This window comes from Strix uralensis, chromosome 1, assembly GCF_047716275.1.
Source record: "Strix uralensis isolate ZFMK-TIS-50842 chromosome 1, bStrUra1, whole genome shotgun sequence".
Classification (NCBI taxonomy): Eukaryota; Metazoa; Chordata; class Aves; order Strigiformes; family Strigidae; genus Strix; species Strix uralensis.
This window is the reverse complement of record NC_133972.1, coordinates 174,972,081-174,991,268: the sequence shown is the minus strand read 5'-3', so window position 1 is coordinate 174,991,268 and position 19,188 is coordinate 174,972,081. Positions and strand designations below refer to the sequence as shown.

General features: G+C 69.4%; 1 protein-coding gene across 1 annotated transcript in view; it reads right to left on the bottom strand.

The window, feature by feature from the left end:
- PLEC (plectin) overlaps positions 1-19,188 on the bottom strand; it is a 76,020-nt gene that overhangs the window by 10,877 nt on the left and 45,955 nt on the right. The window contains exons 33-58 of the mRNA XM_074860939.1: positions 12,715-19,032; positions 12,507-12,523; positions 11,983-12,306; positions 11,617-11,803; positions 11,363-11,503; positions 10,712-11,043; positions 9,959-10,343; positions 9,545-9,673; positions 9,103-9,404; positions 8,967-9,000; positions 8,728-8,801; positions 8,581-8,639; positions 8,347-8,464; positions 4,273-5,293; positions 3,956-4,122; positions 3,538-3,697; positions 3,265-3,349; positions 2,680-2,909; positions 2,381-2,500; positions 2,150-2,257; positions 1,830-2,048; positions 1,507-1,710; positions 1,201-1,432; positions 839-1,065; positions 643-765; positions 307-408 (exon numbers count right to left, since the gene is read on the bottom strand). Of these exons, the coding sequence (XP_074717040.1) occupies positions 307-408; positions 643-765; positions 839-1,065; positions 1,201-1,432; positions 1,507-1,710; positions 1,830-2,048; positions 2,150-2,257; positions 2,381-2,500; positions 2,680-2,909; positions 3,265-3,349; positions 3,538-3,697; positions 3,956-4,122; positions 4,273-5,293; positions 8,347-8,464; positions 8,581-8,639; positions 8,728-8,801; positions 8,967-9,000; positions 9,103-9,404; positions 9,545-9,673; positions 9,959-10,343; positions 10,712-11,043; positions 11,363-11,503; positions 11,617-11,803; positions 11,983-12,306; positions 12,507-12,523; positions 12,715-19,032 (11,418 nt within the window). The remainder of the gene's footprint in view (positions 1-306; positions 409-642; positions 766-838; positions 1,066-1,200; positions 1,433-1,506; positions 1,711-1,829; positions 2,049-2,149; positions 2,258-2,380; positions 2,501-2,679; positions 2,910-3,264; positions 3,350-3,537; positions 3,698-3,955; positions 4,123-4,272; positions 5,294-8,346; positions 8,465-8,580; positions 8,640-8,727; positions 8,802-8,966; positions 9,001-9,102; positions 9,405-9,544; positions 9,674-9,958; positions 10,344-10,711; positions 11,044-11,362; positions 11,504-11,616; positions 11,804-11,982; positions 12,307-12,506; positions 12,524-12,714; positions 19,033-19,188) is intronic.

Genomic DNA, 19,188 nt, shown 5'->3' with positions numbered 1-19,188 from the left:
ACCCCCAGGGAGGGATGGAACAAGGGGCAGGGGGGGCCCGGGGGGGCCCATCCCCACTGAGGGCTTCGAGTGGGTCACGCTGGGCCAGTACATGGGCACGACCCCACAGTCACCCCACAGCCACCCCATGCCCACCCCATGCCCACCCCATGGCCACGTGCCCCCCTCAGCCATGCCCAAGGACCACCACAGTGGCCCTTTGGCCCCGCACCCCCCTGAGCAGTGACGGGAGGGTGACAGGGGGTGGGGGTCAGGACACGGGGCGGGGTGAGGTGTGTCTGCGTGGGCAGCCCCCTGCCCCCGCACCTGCATGGTCTCCTGGTAGCTGAGGGAGGCCTGGAGCTGCTCCTCGAGGCGGGTGTTGCGCTCTGTCCACACCTTGTTCAGGCTGTGCCAGGAGGAGTAGAGCTGCGGCAGGGCGCGGGGGTCAGGGTCAGGGCACGGGGGTTGGGGGGCACCGGTGTGACACTTGGCGGACGCACAGTCCCCTGTGCAGGGACACTGGCTGGGGACAGCCACCCCCCACCCCACCCAGCCCCGGCTCTGGGGATCACTCCTGCCCCTTCCCTGGGGTCCAGCCCCCCCCCAACCCCTCTCCCCAGGGCGCTGTCCCTCGCTGGGCCCCCACCCGCCGGCGCTCACATCATCCAGGCTCTTGGTGACGTCAGGCTTGTCGGGGTCCCCGCAGGACGACATCAGCTCCACGCCCAGGCTGCCCAGCGCGTCCAGCTCGCCCTGCAGCGAGTCGATCTCCTCCCGCAGCGCCTGCGGGGCACCAGGGTGCTCGGCGATGCCCGTGCCATGGCGATGCCCACCAAGCCCCCTCCCCAGCCGGTACCTGCATGGTGCGGAGCCGCGTGCGGATGGCCTCAGGCTCGCCACCGCCCTCCTCCAGCCCCAGGACCAGCTGCTGGGTGTCGCTGAGCGTCAGGGCCAGCTCAGAGAGGCCGTGCCAGAAGCGCTCGGCCAGCGCCAGCAGCTCCCGCAGCCAACACTCCTGCTCCTGGCAGCGGCCCCGCAGGCAGCTCCATTGGGACTGCAGCTGCGCCGTCCGCTCCTGGATCCCTGCAGGGCATGAGGGGGGACGGGGCTCGGCCTGGGGACCCTCAGCGAGAGACCCCGCACCCCGACGTGGCCCCCAACAGGGACACGGCCCCGCCGGGACGCCCCATGTGCGGGGACGCGCTGCCGTGCCGGTACCTCTGGCAGCGGCATCGGAGTTGGCTGCCCGCATGCTGGCCAGCAGCTCACTGCCCTGCGCCTGGACCGTCTCCAGGGCCGCCCCCAGCTTCTCCAGCTCGCCCAGGGCCAGGCTGTTCTCCCGGATCAGCTCCCGGAGATGGGTCGCGTCGCCACGCACGGAGGGCCGGCTCTGCAGGCGGCCCTGCAGCCGCTCCAGGCACTCCAGCAGCAGGTCCATGCGCTCCGTCAGCTGTGGGGAGGCGCGGGGGGGTCACCCCAGAGGACCCCGATCCCCACACCCTGACCCCGGTGCCGGCCCTGTACCTGGCTGTACCGCGGCAGAGCGTCCTCCAGCAGCGCGGCTGCCTGGCGTGCGTGGTCACGGATGTGGCCGTACCGCTCCTCTGCCTCCCGCCAGCGCCGCTGGAACGGGGTGCCTTGCTCCGGGCTCAGCTCCGCCAGCTGCGCCGAGACGCGCTGCAGCTTCCCCACGAGGGGCCGGTGCTCGGCGATGGCCTCCCGCAGGCACTGGGGGTGGTGGGGACCAGCCATGGGGGACGGGACGGTCCCCGGCAGCACTGCCACCTCCGTCCCGCCGCCGCACACAGCCCCGAGCGTGTCCCCGCCGCCGCGCCCCGGCCACTCACCTGCAGCAGCGCCTGCTGCTCCTTGAAGGCCTCGTAGCTGATGGCGCTGGGGGAGAGCTGCGCCCCCAGCTCCTGCGTCTCCTCCAGCCAGGGCGCCAGCTCCTCGTGGGCCTCCTCGAACTGGGCGAGCAGGGACTGGGCGTGCTCCAGCTGCACGGCGCAGGCCCCGCTGCGCAGGGAGAGCTGCTCCGCGCGCTCCCGCAGCGCCTGCACCGAGGGCTGCGGGCAGGGCACGGGCGGCTCACCGGGGCGTCCCGCTGGCCGTCGCCCAGCGCAAGGGGCAGCTGAGGCCCCAGCGTGGCCCCGGCGCGGCCGCTCACCTGGAGCTGCTGCCGCAGGGGCTCGGGGCAGGCACGGAGCAGCGGGTCCGCGACCCCCAGCAGACGCTCCACCAGCCCCCGGTGGTGCAGAATCTCCGCCGAGAGCAGCTGGAACATGAAGAGGCACGTGGGAGACGCCGGCCGGCTGGCACGGGGGTCGGGGTGATTTCTGGGCACCCCTTCAGGTACCGGTGGGGCGCAGCCCGGCACAGGGCAGCACCCCAGACCCACCTTCTGCTCAGAGAGCTGTGAGCGCAGGGCCTGGGCGTCCAGCTGCACCCGGCTGACCTCCTCCAGCCGCTCGCCGAGCCGCGCCAAGCGGCCGAGCTGGGAGTCCAGGACCTGCTCAAACTGCAGCACCGAGGAGAGCTGTCAGCCGTGCCGGCAGGCCTCGCCGGGACACAGCCCCCCGGCGTGGAACCGTCTGCCGTAACCTGGCGCATCCCACCCCGCCATGTCCCTCCCACCGCAGGCAGCGGCGCCGCGGGGCCGGGCAGAGGGTAAGGGTTCCCAGACCCCGCGTTCCACACCTTCTCCCTGTCGCCGGCGCTGACCGGGGGCTCCTGGCCGTCCCAGGCGCCCAGCTCCTGCTCGAGGCGGCCCAGCCAAAGCGCCAGGTCCTCCTGGGTAGCACCCAGGCGGGACGAGGCCTCCAGGGTCTGCGCCAGCCGGTGCGTGGTGTCGGCGCCGCTCTGGCCCACGATGAGATACCGCATCCTCAGGGACTCCATCTTCTCCTGCACCAGCTGCGCCTCCTCCCCTGCGGCAGCACCGCGCCCGGCCTCAGCAGGGACCCGCCACACTGACACCTTCCCTCCCTCATGACGGTCACTGTCCCCCATGCCTGCCCCCCTCCAGCTTCTCCTGGACCCAGCTCTCGTCCCCATCAGTGGCAAAATTCAACTCCCCGGCTGCCTCCCGCCGCTGGTGAGCCCTGTCCCGCTGTGCCCCCGACCCCCACGGGCCTGGGTCTCTCCCGGCCCCTCTCCACCATGTGACGCTGTTCTCCCACAGTCCCTGCGGTGCAGCCCGGGGTCCCTGCGGTGCTGGCACAACCCGCCGCACTACACCCATCCCCTCCTGCGTCCAGCGGCCCCCACCCTGCGGCCACTCACCTGTCACCATCTCCAGGACCCGCTGCCCACGCTCCAGGGCACCGTCCAGCTCTCCCAGCCGGCCCCGAACCTCCTCACAGAGGGCCTGGGCGAGAGGCTCCCGTGGCAGCAACTGCCACCGCTGCCCCCCCGTCCCCCACCGGCGTCCCCCCTGTCCCCACTGCCACCCCCAGCCCTCCCCGTGGCCCTGCTCACAGCTCCCCCCACCCTGCCGTGCCCCCATCGCCCAGCCCATGCCATGGCCGGTGCCCCCCACCCACCCCGCACCCCGACCTGGGTTTGCCGGTGGGCGTCCTGCAGGCGGCTGACGCAGCCGTTGGCGCGCCAGAGTTGGGCCAGCTGCCGCTCCGTGGCACCGAGCCACTCCTGGAAGGAGTCCACGGCCTCCTGGAAGCCCTGGGCCGCTGGCAGGATCCGCTCCAGGCGGCCATACCTGCGCCGGGAAGGGGAGGTGAGCCGAGGAGACCTAGGCCCTGGCCGGGAAAGCCCCTTCTCCACTTGCCACCGGGGTTGGGGGGTCAACTCCCACCTTGGGGGTCCCTTCCCCACCCCAAAACTTCCCACCCCAAACACCGGCAACCCCTGCCCAGCCCAGGCAGCGCCAGCAGCACCCTGAGGACAGGACCTCAGGGGTCCCACGTTGTCCCAGCGCGGCCACGGTGCATCCCCGGCTGGCAGAGTCCTGACCCACCTGGCTTCAGCCTCCCGCATCAGCTTGCCCCACTTCTCCCCAAGGCCGGAGAGGCTGTCGCTCCCCTCGGGCCCCGCCGTGCTGGAGCCGTGTCCCGCTGGCACCGGCCTGTCCTGCAGGATGAGCTCCACCCGCGGCCTCCGCTCCTCCAGCAGCCGCTTCAGGAGCTGGAAGGCAGCGGGGCAGGGCGCTGTGCCGGGGAACCCCTCCCTCCCACCAGCACCGTGGGCAGAGAGCCGGCAGCCCCGGGGGTGGCCGCTGTGCCCCCGGCCCCCCTAAATCCCAGCCCGGGACGCGGCAGCCGGGGACCTGCTGACCTTCTGCTCCTCCAGCTGGGCCTTTGCCACCTTCACCTCCGCCGACGGCGGCTTCTGGTTGCTCACCAGCTCCTCCATGTCGGCCGCCCAGGCCAGCAAACTCTCCAGCGTGTCCTGGCCACGTTCGGCGCCCGCCGCCACCTCCTCCACGCCGGGGACAGCCCGCGGGGCCACCTGGGGAGAGACCTGGCTGAGCCGCCCGGGCGGCGATGCTGGGGACGGAGGGACCCAGCCCAGGTCCCCCCGCGTCCCCCCGCTCGCCCCACCGCCACGGCTGCACCAGGACGGGCTCTCGACCACGTTCCTCCTCGGGGCCGGAGGACCGGGCGCCGCTGGTGGGGTTCCCTGCACGCCCCACGCCCTGCAGACCCCGGCGGTGGGAGACAGAGGCCGAGACTCGCTGGCGGAGACGCCGGCGCTGGTGGAACGGACCCCCGGGCCCGGCACAGCCTCTTCCGCGGCTTCCTGGCGGTCACCTCTGCGGCCTCCGTGTGTCCAGCGCGGCTGCCAGCCGCCAGCTCCGTCAGCACCGTGACCGTGCGGCTGACCAGGGCCTCGCTGCCCTTCTCGCCTGCTGGGTACTCGGTCACCTCCACGATCTCCGTCACGATGGTCTCGGTCACCTCTGTCACCTCCGTCACCTCCCGGGTGGTGACGGGTTTCCAGGACCAGGCGCTCCGGGGGACGCCGGCCCGGGGGGGGGTCCATGCCGCCCCCCCCGCCTGCCCCTTCCCAGCTGCGCTCCCGTTCTGCACCGCCACCTCGGACCGGCTGCGCCTCAGCCCGGGGCTCCGGCCGCCGCCGGCCACCGCGCTCCAACCGTTCTCCACCGGCGGCTTCTCCAGCGGCCCCGGCCGGGCCTGGGCGCTGCTCCCGACGGGCAATGGCCCCGCGTCTGGCCCCGGGTCCCGGGGCTGCGAGTCCCGCGGGGGCTCCTCCGGCCGCCGGCTCTTCTGGCCCAGGCAGCTGGGCCGGCTCACGGGGTTCCCCATGGCGCCGGGCCCCCGCCTCAGATCCCGGCCTGCAACGAGCCGGGAGGGCGACGCGCTTTAGGGGAGCCCCCGCACCCCACCGGGGGGTCCGCCCCAAATCCCTGCACCCGGCTTGGGGGGGTCCCAGACACCCCCCAGACACCTCCAGCGAAGGGCTGTGGCGAATCGGGGCACGGGGCCGGGGGGGGGGACGAGGATGTGGGGGCCGGGGGGGCGCCGGGCAGATGCTCCCGCGCCTCTTTGTGCATCTGGGAGTGGGGAGCCGCGCCAGGGCGGGGGGTGTGGGGCTGGGAGCACCCCCGCGGGCAGGGCGGGCAGGACAGGCAGCACCCCCACCCTGCCAGCCCTGCCGCAGCCATAAATCCCCCGGCGCCACCCGGCAGGACCCTCCCCCGCCAGCCCCTGCCAGAGTCCTGCCGCAGCACTGCCTGCACCTGCACCCCCCGCTGCCTGCACCCCGACCCACCACTGCCTGCACCTGCACCCCGACCCACCACTGCCTGCACCTGCACCCCCCCGCTGCCTGCACCCCCTGCTGCCTGCCCCCAGACCCACCACTGCCTGCATCCACTCCTGCCTGCACCTGCACCCGCTCCTGCCCGCGCCCAGACCCCCAGCTGCCTGCCCCCACTCCTGCCTGCCCCCTGACCCACCGGCGCAGGCCTGGGTGCTGCAGGCCCCGTCAAAGTGGGGGTGCACACGCGGGGACACCCCCCCGAGCGACAGGCAGAGCCCCCCCCCGCCGGCCGACACGCGACGGGGCCGCGGCAGCCGCGCAGCCGCCGGGGACACGCGGGGGCCGCCCCGCCCCGCGCACACACGCGGGGGCACCCCCGGGAGCCCCCCCCGCACCCCCCCGAGCCCCCCGCAGCCCCCCTCTGGCTCGGGGGGCTCCGCGCGCACTGACACTCCGGGTCACGCAGCCCAGTCGGCCCCCGGGGGGGGGGGGGGCAGCCCTACACCAAGGCTGCCGGGGGGGGGGGGGTGGGGTGAATCGGGGACACCCCACGCTCCTAGGGCAGCACCGCCCCCCCCGCCCCCCCCGCCGCGGGGTCCACCGACACGCACCCCCCCCCCTGCCCCCCGCACTCACCCCTCGGCCGAGCCGCGCGTCCGTGGGGCCGGGCCGGGCCATGGCGGGGGCCGAGCCGGCAGGCGGGGCGTGGGGGGGGGGCGAGGGGGGGGGGGGGGGTCGCGGGATGGACACGGCGGGGGGTGGGTCGTTCCCCCGTTACCGGCGCCCGGGCATCGCCCGGCCCCGCCGCCGCCGCCTTTGTGCACTGCGGGGGTGCGGGGCGGGGGGGGCGGGGGGGGGACCCCGGCTGGGCTGGGCTGGGCTGACCCCCCCCCCCTCGCCCCCCCCCCCCCCCGCCGGTACAATACGGCCGCCCGCGTTAACTCTTTGGGCGCCGAACGGCGCCGTTACCGGGGAAACCCCCGGGGACTCGCAGCCATCCCGGGCGGGGGGAGGGGAGCAGCCCCGTTCCCACCGCCCGCCCCAAGCGGTCCTGCCCCCCCCCTTCCCCCCCCGGGAGCTGCCTGACCCCTCCCTCACCCCCCCCCAAACCTGCCCCCACCCGTAACGGCTCGGGGCGGGGGGGGGGCGGGGACCGAGACCCGTCCTGCACCCACGGCCCCCCCGATCCCGGCACAGGGGTGATGGAGGGGGGGCAGCCCGGACCCCCCGGGGCCCCCCGGGGCTCTGCGGGTTTGGGGCCGGGCAGGGATCGGGACGAAGAGATGCTGCTGCTACAAAGCCCCATCGCCCCCCCCCGCCCTGCGAGCAGGGATCCCCCCGGCTGGGGGGTCACAGCCCCCTCCCCCCCCTGCCCTGGGGGTGGGAGGATCCCAGGGGGGTCAAGGGGCCACCGAGGTGCCGGGGGGGGGGGGGGGGACAGCTCCTGCCCGTGGCGCACGTGGTGTGGGCCCCATCCTCGGCCTCCCTGAGCCCAGCTCCGGCACAGCGGCCCCCCCCCCGGCGAGGGACCCTCGGGGTGGGGGTCCTGCCCCCCCCAAAGGAGCGGGTGCCCCTCGGGCGGGTCCGGGGGGAAGGATCCGCGCTGCAGGGAAGCAGGTGGAGGGGCCGGGGGCTTTGTCTGCTCGACACAGTGGGGGATTAATGTGACCCCAGCTCCCCCCGCCACCACCCCCTGCTCAGGAGCACCCAGGAGCTCTGCACCCAGCGCTGGATGCGGCACCCAGCACCCTCGGGGGGCTCCTGGGCACCCCCAGCTCAACAGGGCCCAGCCGGTGGCGCTGAGCACTGGGGGGGCTGTGGGGGCACGCACGAGCCTTGGGGACCCCCCAGGCCCCCCATGGCACCGCGCGGCGACAAGGCAGCTCCTTCGCGACGTCACCGGCTGCCTCCCGCCGGAGCTCGCCGGGTACCGGGCGGGGGGTGACACGGGCACGCCGGGCCGAGTGAGCCCAGCGCCGGGCACCGGGCAGGAGCGGGCGGCTGGAATCTGCCGCCTCAGATCCCGGGAGCCGGGTGGGTTTCGGCGCGGCCTCGGCTTTGTCCGCACCACGGCGGCGGTGAAAGGCCCTTTCAGTTTGTGCTGCCATGCGTGCGCCGGGGGCCCGCGTGCCGCCGGGCCCGACAAAAGGAGCCGGCGAGGGACGGTTTGGGGGGTGGCGAGGGGCAGGGGGGGCTGCAGCGGCCCCCGCTCGGCACAGCCGGGGTGGCGGGAGCTGTGGCCGGACACGGCACGGAGCGGGGCGACACGTGAGGGCCGGACAGTGGGGACACAGCCGTGCCCGGGCGGGGGGACGCGGCTGCACCCCCCTGGCAGCAGTGCGGTGGCACACGGCCGAGCCCGGAGCACCGGCGATGCCACCAGCACCGGCAGGGACATGGGAGCCACCAGCCCCAAGCCCACGGCAGCCAACAGGGTGTCGGTGGGGACGCGGGACCCTGCCCAGCCCGCGGTGCCACCGCTATCACCGTCAGGCTGGCGGGGCTGTGCCAAGTCAGCCGTGGCCAGGCACCGTCCCCTGTTTCAGGGGACACCACGACCTCACCAGCCTCGGTGGCGACACGGGCCGGGTCCTGACAGCCACTGCGCCTGGTGCCAGCCGTTACCTGCGGGGCCGGGCCGGGCTCTGGCGGGACGGGCAACCTCCGCTCCAGGGCCTCCAGCCAGCGCCACAGGGCCAGCAGCTGCTCCAGTGCCTCCGGCCGCTCGCCCCAGCGCCACGCTCTGCCGAGAGACCGGGCACGGCCAGGCTGCGGGGCTGCACGGCCACGGCGGCTCTGCCCACACCTCTGCCCGCAGCCCTGCCCGCACCGCTGCCCTCAGCACCCACCCCTGCTCACCCGGGGGGGGGTTGTTTCTTGGCAGGTGACCCGCACCCTCCCCGTGCTTGACGGCTGGCCTGGACCCCCAGGACAGTGCAGGATCGGCCCCAGCTCCCCTTGTCGCGGTGCAGAGGCCCGGCCCGCGGTGCCCAGCAGTGCCTGTACCTCTCCATCTCCTCCCCGGCCGGCGACGACCCCTCCACGCTCTCCCCGGCATCGTCGGTGTCGTCCCGGTGCTTCTGCAAGGAGAGCAGAGGGCGGGTGGGGAGGGGGGGCGCAGACGTCTCGGGGTGTCACCGTGTGTCCGCCCCCAGGGACTGTCATGTCCCCACCAGCCAGGGCCACCCCTGGCCGGGACCCCCAACCTCCGGCCTCTGCTCCGGCCTGGCAGCCCTCGCCGGTACCTGCGGGTTTTGGCTCTGTTCGGCTCGGTCTCCGCTGCCGGGACGAGCACCGCTTGGGGCAGCCATTCCTGCATTTCCCAACCCCTTTTTTTTTGACCCGGGATTGCTCCCCTATCTCGCTCAGTGCCAGCCAGACCTGCCAGCCCCTCCGGCTCGTCCCGGCCCCCCTGTGTCCCTCTGAGCCACGGACCGAGCCCGAACCGAGCCATTGCAACCTGACCCAGGATCAGGCCCCTCCACCCCAGCACGGCCGGCGCCCTCGCTGGGGGCAGGCAGGACGCGGGGGGAGGCAGGAGACAAACACCCTGGGTTTGGGGCTTTTCCAGCCTTATGAGCTGAGCCCGAACCAGCCCAGGAAACCCCAGCGGCAGAGCACAGGGCAACGGCGTCCCGGCGAGAAGGCGCGGGGGTGGACAGGACCCCTCGAACCGGGGTGGCCTGTGGCACACATGGCCCCGTGGCACGTTTCAGGGTGCACGTGTCTGCCGGCAACGTGCCAGGGCAAACAAGGAGCCACCCCGAGAAGGGAAAGGGGTCCCAAAGTCTGGGGGTCGCCCAGGAGCTGGGGGGTCCCTCACCCGGGGAGGGGGAGCTGGACCCGGGGAGCTGAGGGGCTTCTGACCCACGGGGAGGGGCTGGGCCGGGGGGTTCAGCCCTGGGCGCAGAGGGGTCTCGGTGGGCTCAGGAGGTGTCTGGCCTTGGGGGGGCTCGGGAAGGTGGGGGGGGAAGAGGGGGTATCCGTGGGGGCAGTGAGGTGGAGCCCGCGCCAGCCCCATCCTCGCTGCCCTCCCCGGGACCCATCCTGAGCCCCCTTGTGATAGGCACAGCAGCCCATGACCACCCCCGCACGGGGGATGCTCCCCCCGCCTCCAACGGCCGCGTCCCGCAGCAGGCAGCCACGCTGCCGCTAATTGCAGACATACAACCAATTAACGGTGCTCCCAAGCTGCTGCCATCTGCCCCAGCCGGCCCTGGGGGGCTGCACCCCACACGCTCAGCCGCTCCCGGCACCATCCTGCTGCTCCGGGAAGACCCCACCAGCCCCCAGCCCCGGCGGGGTCCCATGTGGCTCCGGTGGCACCAGCCAGCGCCATCGAACCTCCCAAGCGGGCATCCGTCCACGCCGGCGTCTCCCAAATTTGCCCGGGCTGCCCGCTGGCCCGGAGACCCCGGCTCACCTCCACAGACACCCAACCCCGGGGCCAAGACCGGTGCCGCGGCGATGCCGCGCTCATGCTGGGGGCTGGCCGGACCCCCGGTGCCCCAGCACACTCCACCGCGACCCGCGGCACGGCGCGGCCACTGGCGAGGAGCCGCGAGGGCGAACAGACCACGCGGAGCTGCCGGCTGGTTTTAGGATCGCTTTTACTGACCTCGCTGGGGAGAGCCATGGGTCCATACTGCATGTTTTACAAACACTTCTCAGTATATACAGGTTAGGTTTTTTTAGTGTTTTTGCCCCCCAAAAGAGATGCTTTTGGATTATTGATCAGCCCCTGCTGCCCTGATGAGAAATGAGTGGGAAATCAGGGGAGCGCGGGGCCCCGAGGGAGCGGGAGCCCCGGCGCAGGCTGGGTATGGCACAGTCGCCCACATCAGCATGTCATGCAAAAGCAAAACTGAATAATGAAGAGAATAATAACAACGAACGCTGAGGAATAACATGACTCGGTTTACACGTGGCAGATGAGAGCAGGCGGGAAGGAGGAGAGGTGCTGTGGAGATCCGCGGGCGAGCCGTGGCACCGTGCCGGGAGGCCGTCCCCGGGGAGGAGGGGGTGCAGCCCAGGCGGGGGGCGAGGGCAGGGCCCGGCGGCCTCGTGGGCGCCACTGGGGGGGCCGGGGCCGGCCGGGCCGGGTGCGGGGGGCCGGGGCACCCCACTGCCAGCCTGGGGGCTCCGGTGGCGTGGGGCAGCCCCCGCGCCCGGGCGGTGTGACCCCCGGTCTCTGCCCAGGGACTCTGGCAAAGGGAGAGGGGGCCTGTCCCAGCGTCCTCGAGCGCGGTCCCCCTCACCCCGGGCCGGGGGTACGGGCTCCGTGGCAGCGGTGGGGGGAGTTGGGATGGACATCCAGCCACACTACAACAAAGCGAACAGAAAAGATGGGATGAGACAGGGAGGCTGCTCCGGGAGGTGAAGCCATCGAGCCCAGCCGGCAGCGCCGCGCGCGCCCGCCCCGCGCCAGCCCGCTCGCTCCCCCCCCCGCGACACCCCCCCCGAGCGGGGCTGGGAAGCCTCTGCCGCAGGCAACCGTACCCCAAGCCGGAGCGGGGAGGGAAAACGACACCCGCCGGGCATCGTGGCGTCACCGCCCCAAGAACCCTGCACCCAGCTAAAGCCCCGGCACCGGCCCCGTGACCGCAGGCCGGGGGGAACAGGCGGGGAAGGTCGGCGTTACCTGCGCCGGTGAGCGCGGCCGAGGCACCGCCGCGTCCCGGGCTCCCCGTGAGCCCATCCACGACCTGCTGACGTCGGAGACCCAGCTAAGGAACTGGCCCAGCGGCACGGGGACGTCTTTGGTGGGACTGGAAAAAGACGTCTGCCAGAGAGAGAGCGTGTTACTGCGGGTGGAGGGAAGGGGGAGCGGGAGGAAGGGATCACCACGAGGAAAAGGAGTCCGGTTTGACAGAGATCCGCCTTTTTTTTCCTAACAAGAGGCCACAGCAAGCTGCCGCAGCGTCCCACGACCCTCCCTCTGCTCGGAGGGTCCTGCGGCCTCCACGCCCCTCGGGAGGGTCTGGAGAGCCCCCGGGTCGCGTTGGGGTCTGGGCGCAGGCGCCGCGCGCGGAGCCGGGCTGGGTTTGGCAGCACCGGCTCTGCCGAGCTCAGGGCGTGGGCTCTGGCGGAGGCCTGTCAATTCGTGAAAGCCACATCAGTGTTAAGAAATCGACCTTGTGCGGAGCACTTCCCAGATACACGGAGAGGCAGACGGACGGACAGACAGACAGACAGACAGACGGGCAGGCAGGCAGGCAGCAGCCGGCGCCGGCCGCCGGCTACCAGCGGCACAAGCCCCACGGGCCGGGGAGAGCCAAGCGCGGCGGCGGGCAGGCGGGCTGGCGGAGGCGGCGGCGGGCGCCCGGCGAAGCCCCTCGGCGGGCGAAGCGGCGGCAGGTCCCTCCGCACGGCGCGGAAGCGCGGGGCAGCGCCAGCGGGCACTTACGGTCGAGGCACCGGCTCCGCGGCGCGGTGGTGGGGACGTGCCGGGAGGCCAAGCCGGGGGGAGCCAGCGGCTCCCCCCCGCGCCGAGGGCGGGCGAAGGGGTCCCGGTGCGGAGCGTCTGCGGCCATCCCACGGTGTCCTCCTCCGGCCCGCTGGCCGCGGGGACAGGGTCGTCTCCTCCTTGGGGGTGCGGGGGGGTGAAGCCGGCGGGGTGAGTTACGAAGAGTGGCGAAGTGGTTCGATGGAAAGATGGAAGTTTTCTCCTGTTTTCCAGCTCTGCCTGGCCGCGCCCGGGCGGGCGGGATCGGCTCCACAGAGGGCAGGAGCGGCAGCAGTCTCGGGGCGGCCGGGCCGGGAGGGTAGTGTGTTTTCTCTCTCACCTCGTAATATACAAATACTGTCAGAACAATCGTATATATTAATATATTAGTCTAGTCTTTTTGGTTAAACTTTAGGCACTGCTTTGGAAGAAGAACGGAGTTTAAAAATTAAAAAAAAAAATACTAGTGATTAGCCAGCAGCGTTGGCACATGCGGAGCGGGCGAGGCGGCGGGTTCCTCGGGAGGGGGCCGGCAGGTTTCAGGCCACGCGGAGTGGGGGGGGCCTGCGCAGCCCCGGGCGCTCCCCGCTCGCCTCCAGCCCGCAGCTCCCGCTCAGGAGGGACGAGGCAAGGGCGGCCGCGGTGCTCAGGGGACCGGCAGCGTATCTGCGCCCGAAGCTCGAGGAAGAGTAGGAGGAGGAAGAGAAGGTCATGGAGAAGCCGGAGCCGGTGGCGTCGAAGCTGCCTCGCCTGGAGCCCGAGCGGGAGCCAGTCCGGGAGCCCGAGCGGGAGCCAGAGGTGGAGCCGGCACTGCTGACATTGTAGGGGCTGTAGTAGCCCTTGCTGGACTGGGAGGAGGCCTCGAGCAGCCGCAGGCCGGTCCCATCCTCGATCATGCTTCGGTCCATCGCGTCCTTGTAGGAGATCTTGAGCTTGGTTTTGGGGCAGGTGAGGTACTTGGAGTAGGTGTTCACGTCCCGCAGCTTCTGGGCCGTGCGCGTGTCGATGGTGCCCTTCTGCAGCGCCTCGTCCAGGGAGACGCGGCCCTCGACATCGGGCTCGATCAGGCCCCCCGTCAGGTACTGCACCTCCAGGAACCGCTGCCCGGCCTCGTAGTAGAGCCAACCCTTCTTCAGGGCCTGCGCCGCCGACATCTTGGTCTTGGTCCGCGGGTCCTCGAAGCCGTAGAAGGCCTTTTGCGCCAGGTTGATGCGGTCCACCATGATCTTGTCGACCAGGCCCTTGTTCACCGCGTCGGCGACGGAGCACTTGTCCCCGGTGTTGGGGTCGATGATGCCGCCGGTGCAGGCCTGGGCTTCCAGCAGCCTCTGCCCTGTGATGTTGTCCACGAGGTTGCGGCGCATCGCCTCAGTGATGGAGACCTTCTCCAGGGTGTCCGTGTCCAGGATGCCCGCCACCGGCCCGGTCTCCTCCGTTGGGTCGCTCCACATGGAGATCTGCGTTCGCGTGGGGGCTGGGCTGACGGTATAGGAGGAGGAGGATCCCACGGAGGACGACCGCGACCGGAAGCCACTCATATTGCCGGAGAGCATGTCCGCGAACTCGGTGATGGAGAGGGTGCCCGAGCGGTACTGGTCCAGGGCCGACTGGTCGATCAGGCCCTTGCCGATGGCATCGTCGATGTCGTACTGGCGCCCCGAGCGCCGGTCAATGATCATGGACTTCACCACGCCATCAGAGGAGGAGGTGGTGATCTCCTCCCACTCGCACTCCTGCTCCGACAGCTCCAGGTAGGTCTGGTGGTCGATGAGGCCCTTACGATAGGCTTCGTACACAGACATCTCCTTGCCCGTCTCCGGGTCGACGATCACCACCCGGCGCTTGCGGACGGAGGACTTGGAGGAGGTCTTCCTCTCCCGCTTCTTCTCCTTCAGGGGCAGGAGGCAGAGGCCGGTCTCGGGGTCGGTGATGCACCGCTCCATGAGCTGCAGGTAGGTGAGGTTCTCCTCGGTGTTGGGGTCGAAGAAGCCCTTGGTGTCGTCACTGGGGTCCAGCAGGATCTCATTCATCTCCTCGTCGAAGAGGCCCCTCTTGTAGGCGATCTCCACGGGCAGGCGGTGGCTCTCCTCAGGGTCAATGATGCCGCCCGTCGCGATCTGGGCCTCAAGCAGGCGGATCCCGTGGTCCTTCAGGATGAGGCCCTTCTTCATGGCCTGGAAGAGGGAGATGAGCTTGCCGGAGTAGGGATCCCGGTAGCCGGTGACCGCCCTCTCGGCAGAGAGCAGCTTGTCCTTGAACTCGGGGCCCACGATACCCATCCGCACAGCTTCCTCCACCGTCAGCTTGAGGCCCTTGATGGGGTCAATCACGTACCCCGTGGCTGCCTGCGCCTCCAAGAGCTCGAAGGCGGTGCCTGGCCTGATGATCCCCTTCTTCATGGCCTGGTACACGGACAGCCGTTCCTTTGTGGAGTCCACAAAGACGCCGGCGATGCAGCTGGTGCCCTCCAGGAACTTCTTCAGGTTCTTGGAGACCTCCTCGATGGAGGTGAGGCCCTCCTGGAGGCGCTGGGCGGTGGCTTCGTCCATCACCTGCGAACGGACCAGCTCCTCCACGGTGATCTGCTTCCGCAGCCCCCGGAAGGTCAGCTTCCTCGTGTCGCAGAGCGGGAGCAGGAGGAGCCCGCTCTTCTCGTCCTTCCGGCACCGCTTCAGCAGCTGCGTGTAGCTGAGCTTCTCCTCTGTGGACGGGTCCACGTAGCTCCGCACCTCGCTGGGCTCGGAGAGCATGTCGTATGTGTCCTTATTGATGAAGCCCCGCTGGGTGGCCACCTCCAGGGGCAGGTGGAAGCCCAGGTGCGGGTCAATGACACCGCCGGTGGCTATCTGTGCGTCCAGGAGCTTGAGGGCCTCTTCACTGGGAATGAGATCTTTCTTCATGGCCTGGAAGATGGAAATCTTCTGTTCGCTGTACGGGTCTCTGTAACCGGTCACGGCCCTCTCTGCCGACAGGAGCCGGTCGTGGATTTCAGGCCCCACCACACCTTTCCTGACTGCTTCGTCGACGGTCAGCATCTCGTTCTTCGCGGGGTCGATCATGAACCCGGTGGCAGCCTGGGCCTCCAGGAGGGAGCGGGCCACTTCGGAGGTGATCAGCCCCTTCTTCAGTGCCTGGTAGATGCTGAGCTTCTGCTTGGAAGAGGGGATGTAGATGCCAGCCACGCAGCCCGACCCGTAGAGGTACTTCCAGACTGTCTCAACGTCCAGGAGCTCCCGGAAGGTTTTGGAGCCCTGCTTCAGCAGGTTGTAGATGTCCAGAGAGATGATCTTGGCCTCGTAGAGGTCCTCAGCTGTGATGCGGCGCCGGACGTAGTCGTAGGACGTGAGGTTCTGCTGCCGGATGATCTCGGTCTTCTCGATGATCTCGATGATGATGATGATCATGCGCTCCTTGGACACACGGCCTGACTGGAACTCCTCCATGAGCTGCTTCCTCTGCTCCTCGGGCAGCAGGTCCGAGTGCATGATCTCCCACAGCGACATGGAGGAGCCCGCCCTGCTGCCCACGGGGATGTCCACCTGTGTCTCCTCAAACACCTTCCGCGTCTCCGCCTCCGTGTACACCTGGGTGGTCTCCACCACCGTGGGCTTCTCGGGCTCCCGCAGAGGCAGCAGGTACAGGCCCGTCTCAGGATCCTCGATGCACTTCTCCTTCAGCTGCATGTAGGTGAGGTTCTCGTGGGTGTTGGGGTCGAAGAAGCCCTTGGTGTCATCGCTGGGGTCGGAGAGGACCTGGTTCATCTCCTGGTCGAAGTAGCCGCGCTGGTAGGCCACCTCCACGGGCAGGCGGTGGCTGTGCACGGGGTCGATGATGCCGCCAGTGGCGATCTGGGCCTCGAGCAGGCGGATGCCATGCTCCTTGACGATGAGGCCCTTCTTCATGGCCTGGAAGAGGGAGATGGTGTTGCCCGAGTAGGGGTCCTTGTACCCGGTGACAGCCTTCTCGGCCGACAGCAGCTTCTCGTGCAGTTCGGGCCCGACTACGCCGGCCTTCACGGCCTCATTGACGTAGAGTTTCCGGTTCTTCACGGCGTCGATCAAGAACCCGGTCGCTGCCTGGGCCTCCAGGAGGACCACGGCAGTGCTGGGCCTCAGCAGGTTCCTCTTCATGGCCTCGTAGATGTTCAGCTTCTCCTTGGTCGCCTCCACATAGACGCCGGCAATGCAGTCACCGCCATGCAGGAACCTCCTCACCGCATCTGTCTCAGAGAGATCCTTCACCGACTTCTTGCCCTCCTTCAGCTGCTCGTACTGGGCTTTGCTGATGACGCGGGACTCCACCAGCTCACTGGCAGGTACAGGCGCCCGCAGGCCGCTGAACGTCAGCTTCTCCTGCTTTTTGGTCTCTGCCTCCTCGATGATGGTGATCACAATCTTGATGATCTTCTCGATGGTCACTTTGCCCGTCTTGTACTGCCGGAGGAGCTCCCGCCTGTGCTCCTCCGTGAAGTACTCGGAGTGGATCAGCTCCCAGATGGTCATCGTCTGGCCCCTCAGGCTGCCCACCGGGACCTCGATGGTCGCCTTGTCGAAGCACTCCTTCGCCTGGCTGTCCGTGTAGACCTCCTCCTGCTGCGCCTGGATGGCTCTGTCCGACAGCGGCAGCAGGCAGAAGCCCGTCTGCTTGTCACGGTGGCAGCTCTTCTGCAGCTGGGCATAGCTGAGGTGCTCTTGGGTGTTGGGACAGTAGAAGGCCTTGGCGTCGTCACGGAGCTCGGCCAGAGCCTCCTTTATCTCTGGGTCCAAGTAGCCGCGCTTGTAGGCAACCTCGAGCGGGAGCCGGTGGCTGTTCACGGGATCGATGATGCCTCCGGTGGCGAGCTGGACGTCCAGCAGACGGACACCAGTGTCGCTGGGGATGAGGCCCTTCTTGAGCGCTTGGAAGAGTGAAACCGTCTGGCCCGTGTAGGGATCCTTGTAGCCGGTCACCGCCTTCTCAGCGGACAGCAGCTTCTCGTGAAACTCCGGCCCCACCACCTCGGCCTTCACCGCCTCGTCGACGGAGAGCAGCTTGTTCCTCACGGGGTCGAGGATGTAGCCGGTGGCAGCCTGCGCTTCCAGCAGGGACAGGGCGATCTCCGGCTTCAGCAGGTTCCTCTTCAGGGCGTCGTAGAAGGTGAGCTTCTGGCCCGTTGACTCCACCAGAACACCGGCAATGGCATCTGTGCCCCTCAGGTACTGCCGCACAGACTCCATCTCCGCCACCTCCTTCACAGACCTCTTGCCCTGGTGCAGCTGGTTGTAGAGGTCCTTGTTGATGATTTTGCTTTCCAGCAGCTCAGCGGCGGGCACCGGGGCCCGGAGGCCCTCGAAGCACATCTGGCTCTTCTTCTCGCTCTCCTCCACAACCGTGATGATGATCTTAATGATCTTCTCCACCGTGATTTTGCCGGTCCTGTACTGCTGGATCAGGTCCCGCCTTTGGTCCTCAGTGAAGTATTCAGAGTTGATCATCTCCCAGATGGTCACTGTCTTCCCTTGGAACTTGCCAAACGGTGCCGTCACCGTGGCCTTCTTAAAGACGTCCTTCGCTTCTTTGTCGGTGTAGACCAGCTCCCTCGCTTTGGCTGCCTGGTCGGTGAGCGGCAGGAGGCACAGCCCCGTGTCTGGGTCAGTCACACACCGCTCCATGAGCTGCATGTAGGTGAGGTTCTCCTGCGTGTTGGGGTCGAAGAAGCCCTTGGTGTCGTCGCTGGGGTCAGAGAGGATCTGGTTCATCTCCTGGTCGAAGTAGCCGCGCTGGTAGGCAGCTTCAACAGGCAGGCGGTGGCTGTGCACGGGGTCGATGATGCCGCCGGTGGCGATCTGGGCCTCGAGCAGGCGGATGCCGTGCTCCCGGACGATCAGCTCCTTCGTCATGGCCTGGAAGAGGGAGATCTTGTCGCCCGTGTAAGGGTCCTTGTAGCCGGTTACCGCCCGTTCAGCCGACAGCATCTTGTTGTGCAGCTCCGGCCCGATCACCCCCTCTCTCACCGCCTCGTTCACCGAGAGCCTGGCGTTGCGCACAGGGTCGATGATGAAGCCGGAGGCAGCCTGAGCTTCCAGGAGGACCAGCGCGGTGCCCGGGCTGAGCAGCTGCTTCTTCATGGCTTCGTAGATGCTCATCTTTTGATTGCTGGGTTTGATTAACAAACCGGCGATGCTGCTCTTGCCCTGCAGATACTTCTTGATGTCCTCCCTCTGCGAGAGCTCACCAACACTCACCACACCCTTCGCCAGCTTCTCGAAGCTCTCCTTGCTCAGAATGCCGGCGTCGGCCAGCTTCTCCGCAGACACCTTCTGGCGGATGCCCTCAAAGGCGAACTCCGGCTCCCCGTTCTGGGCTAAGCCATCCACTGCGTCTCTGCCGTTGGGCACCGCTTTGCTCTCCGGCAGCTGCGCCGCCGTAACCGCTGCCTCCTCAGGCAGGTCGTCCGTCTGGATCATGATCTCTCGCGTCTGGGCCAGGGCAGCCTTGTACTCTTCCTGCATCTGCTCGAGCCTCTCCCTCAGCTTCTTGTTCTCCTCTTCCAGCAGCTTCTCCTGCTGCTGCCGCTGTCTCTCCAGCTGCTGCAGCTCCTCCTGCTTGTGCCGGACGTTTTCCTCCGCTTCTTTCTGGTGCTTCTGGGCTTCATCCAGCATGGCCTTCAACTGCTGCTTCTCCTGCTCCATCTCCTTCTGCTGCCGCTCCTGCTCCGCCTTCAGGTTCTGGGCTTTGTTCACCTCGTCTTTAAAGAGCTTCTCCAGCTTTGTTTTCTCCTCCTCGATGAACTTCTCCTTCTGCAGCAGCACGTCCTTCTCTGTCAGGAAGGTCTGTTGGAGGAGCTGCGTCTCCTGGCGGAGCTGCGCCTGCTGGGCCACCTGCATCTGGGGTGGGAGAGAGGACGGCAGAGTCAGAGCAGCCTCTGCCCAGGGGGCAGCACCGGGGTGGGGGGGGCAGGAGGGCGGGCAGGAGGGGTGGCACCGGGCTGCGGGGGGTGCAGAGTCACCCGACCGCTCCGCCTCGGCGGTTAAGCGTTACGG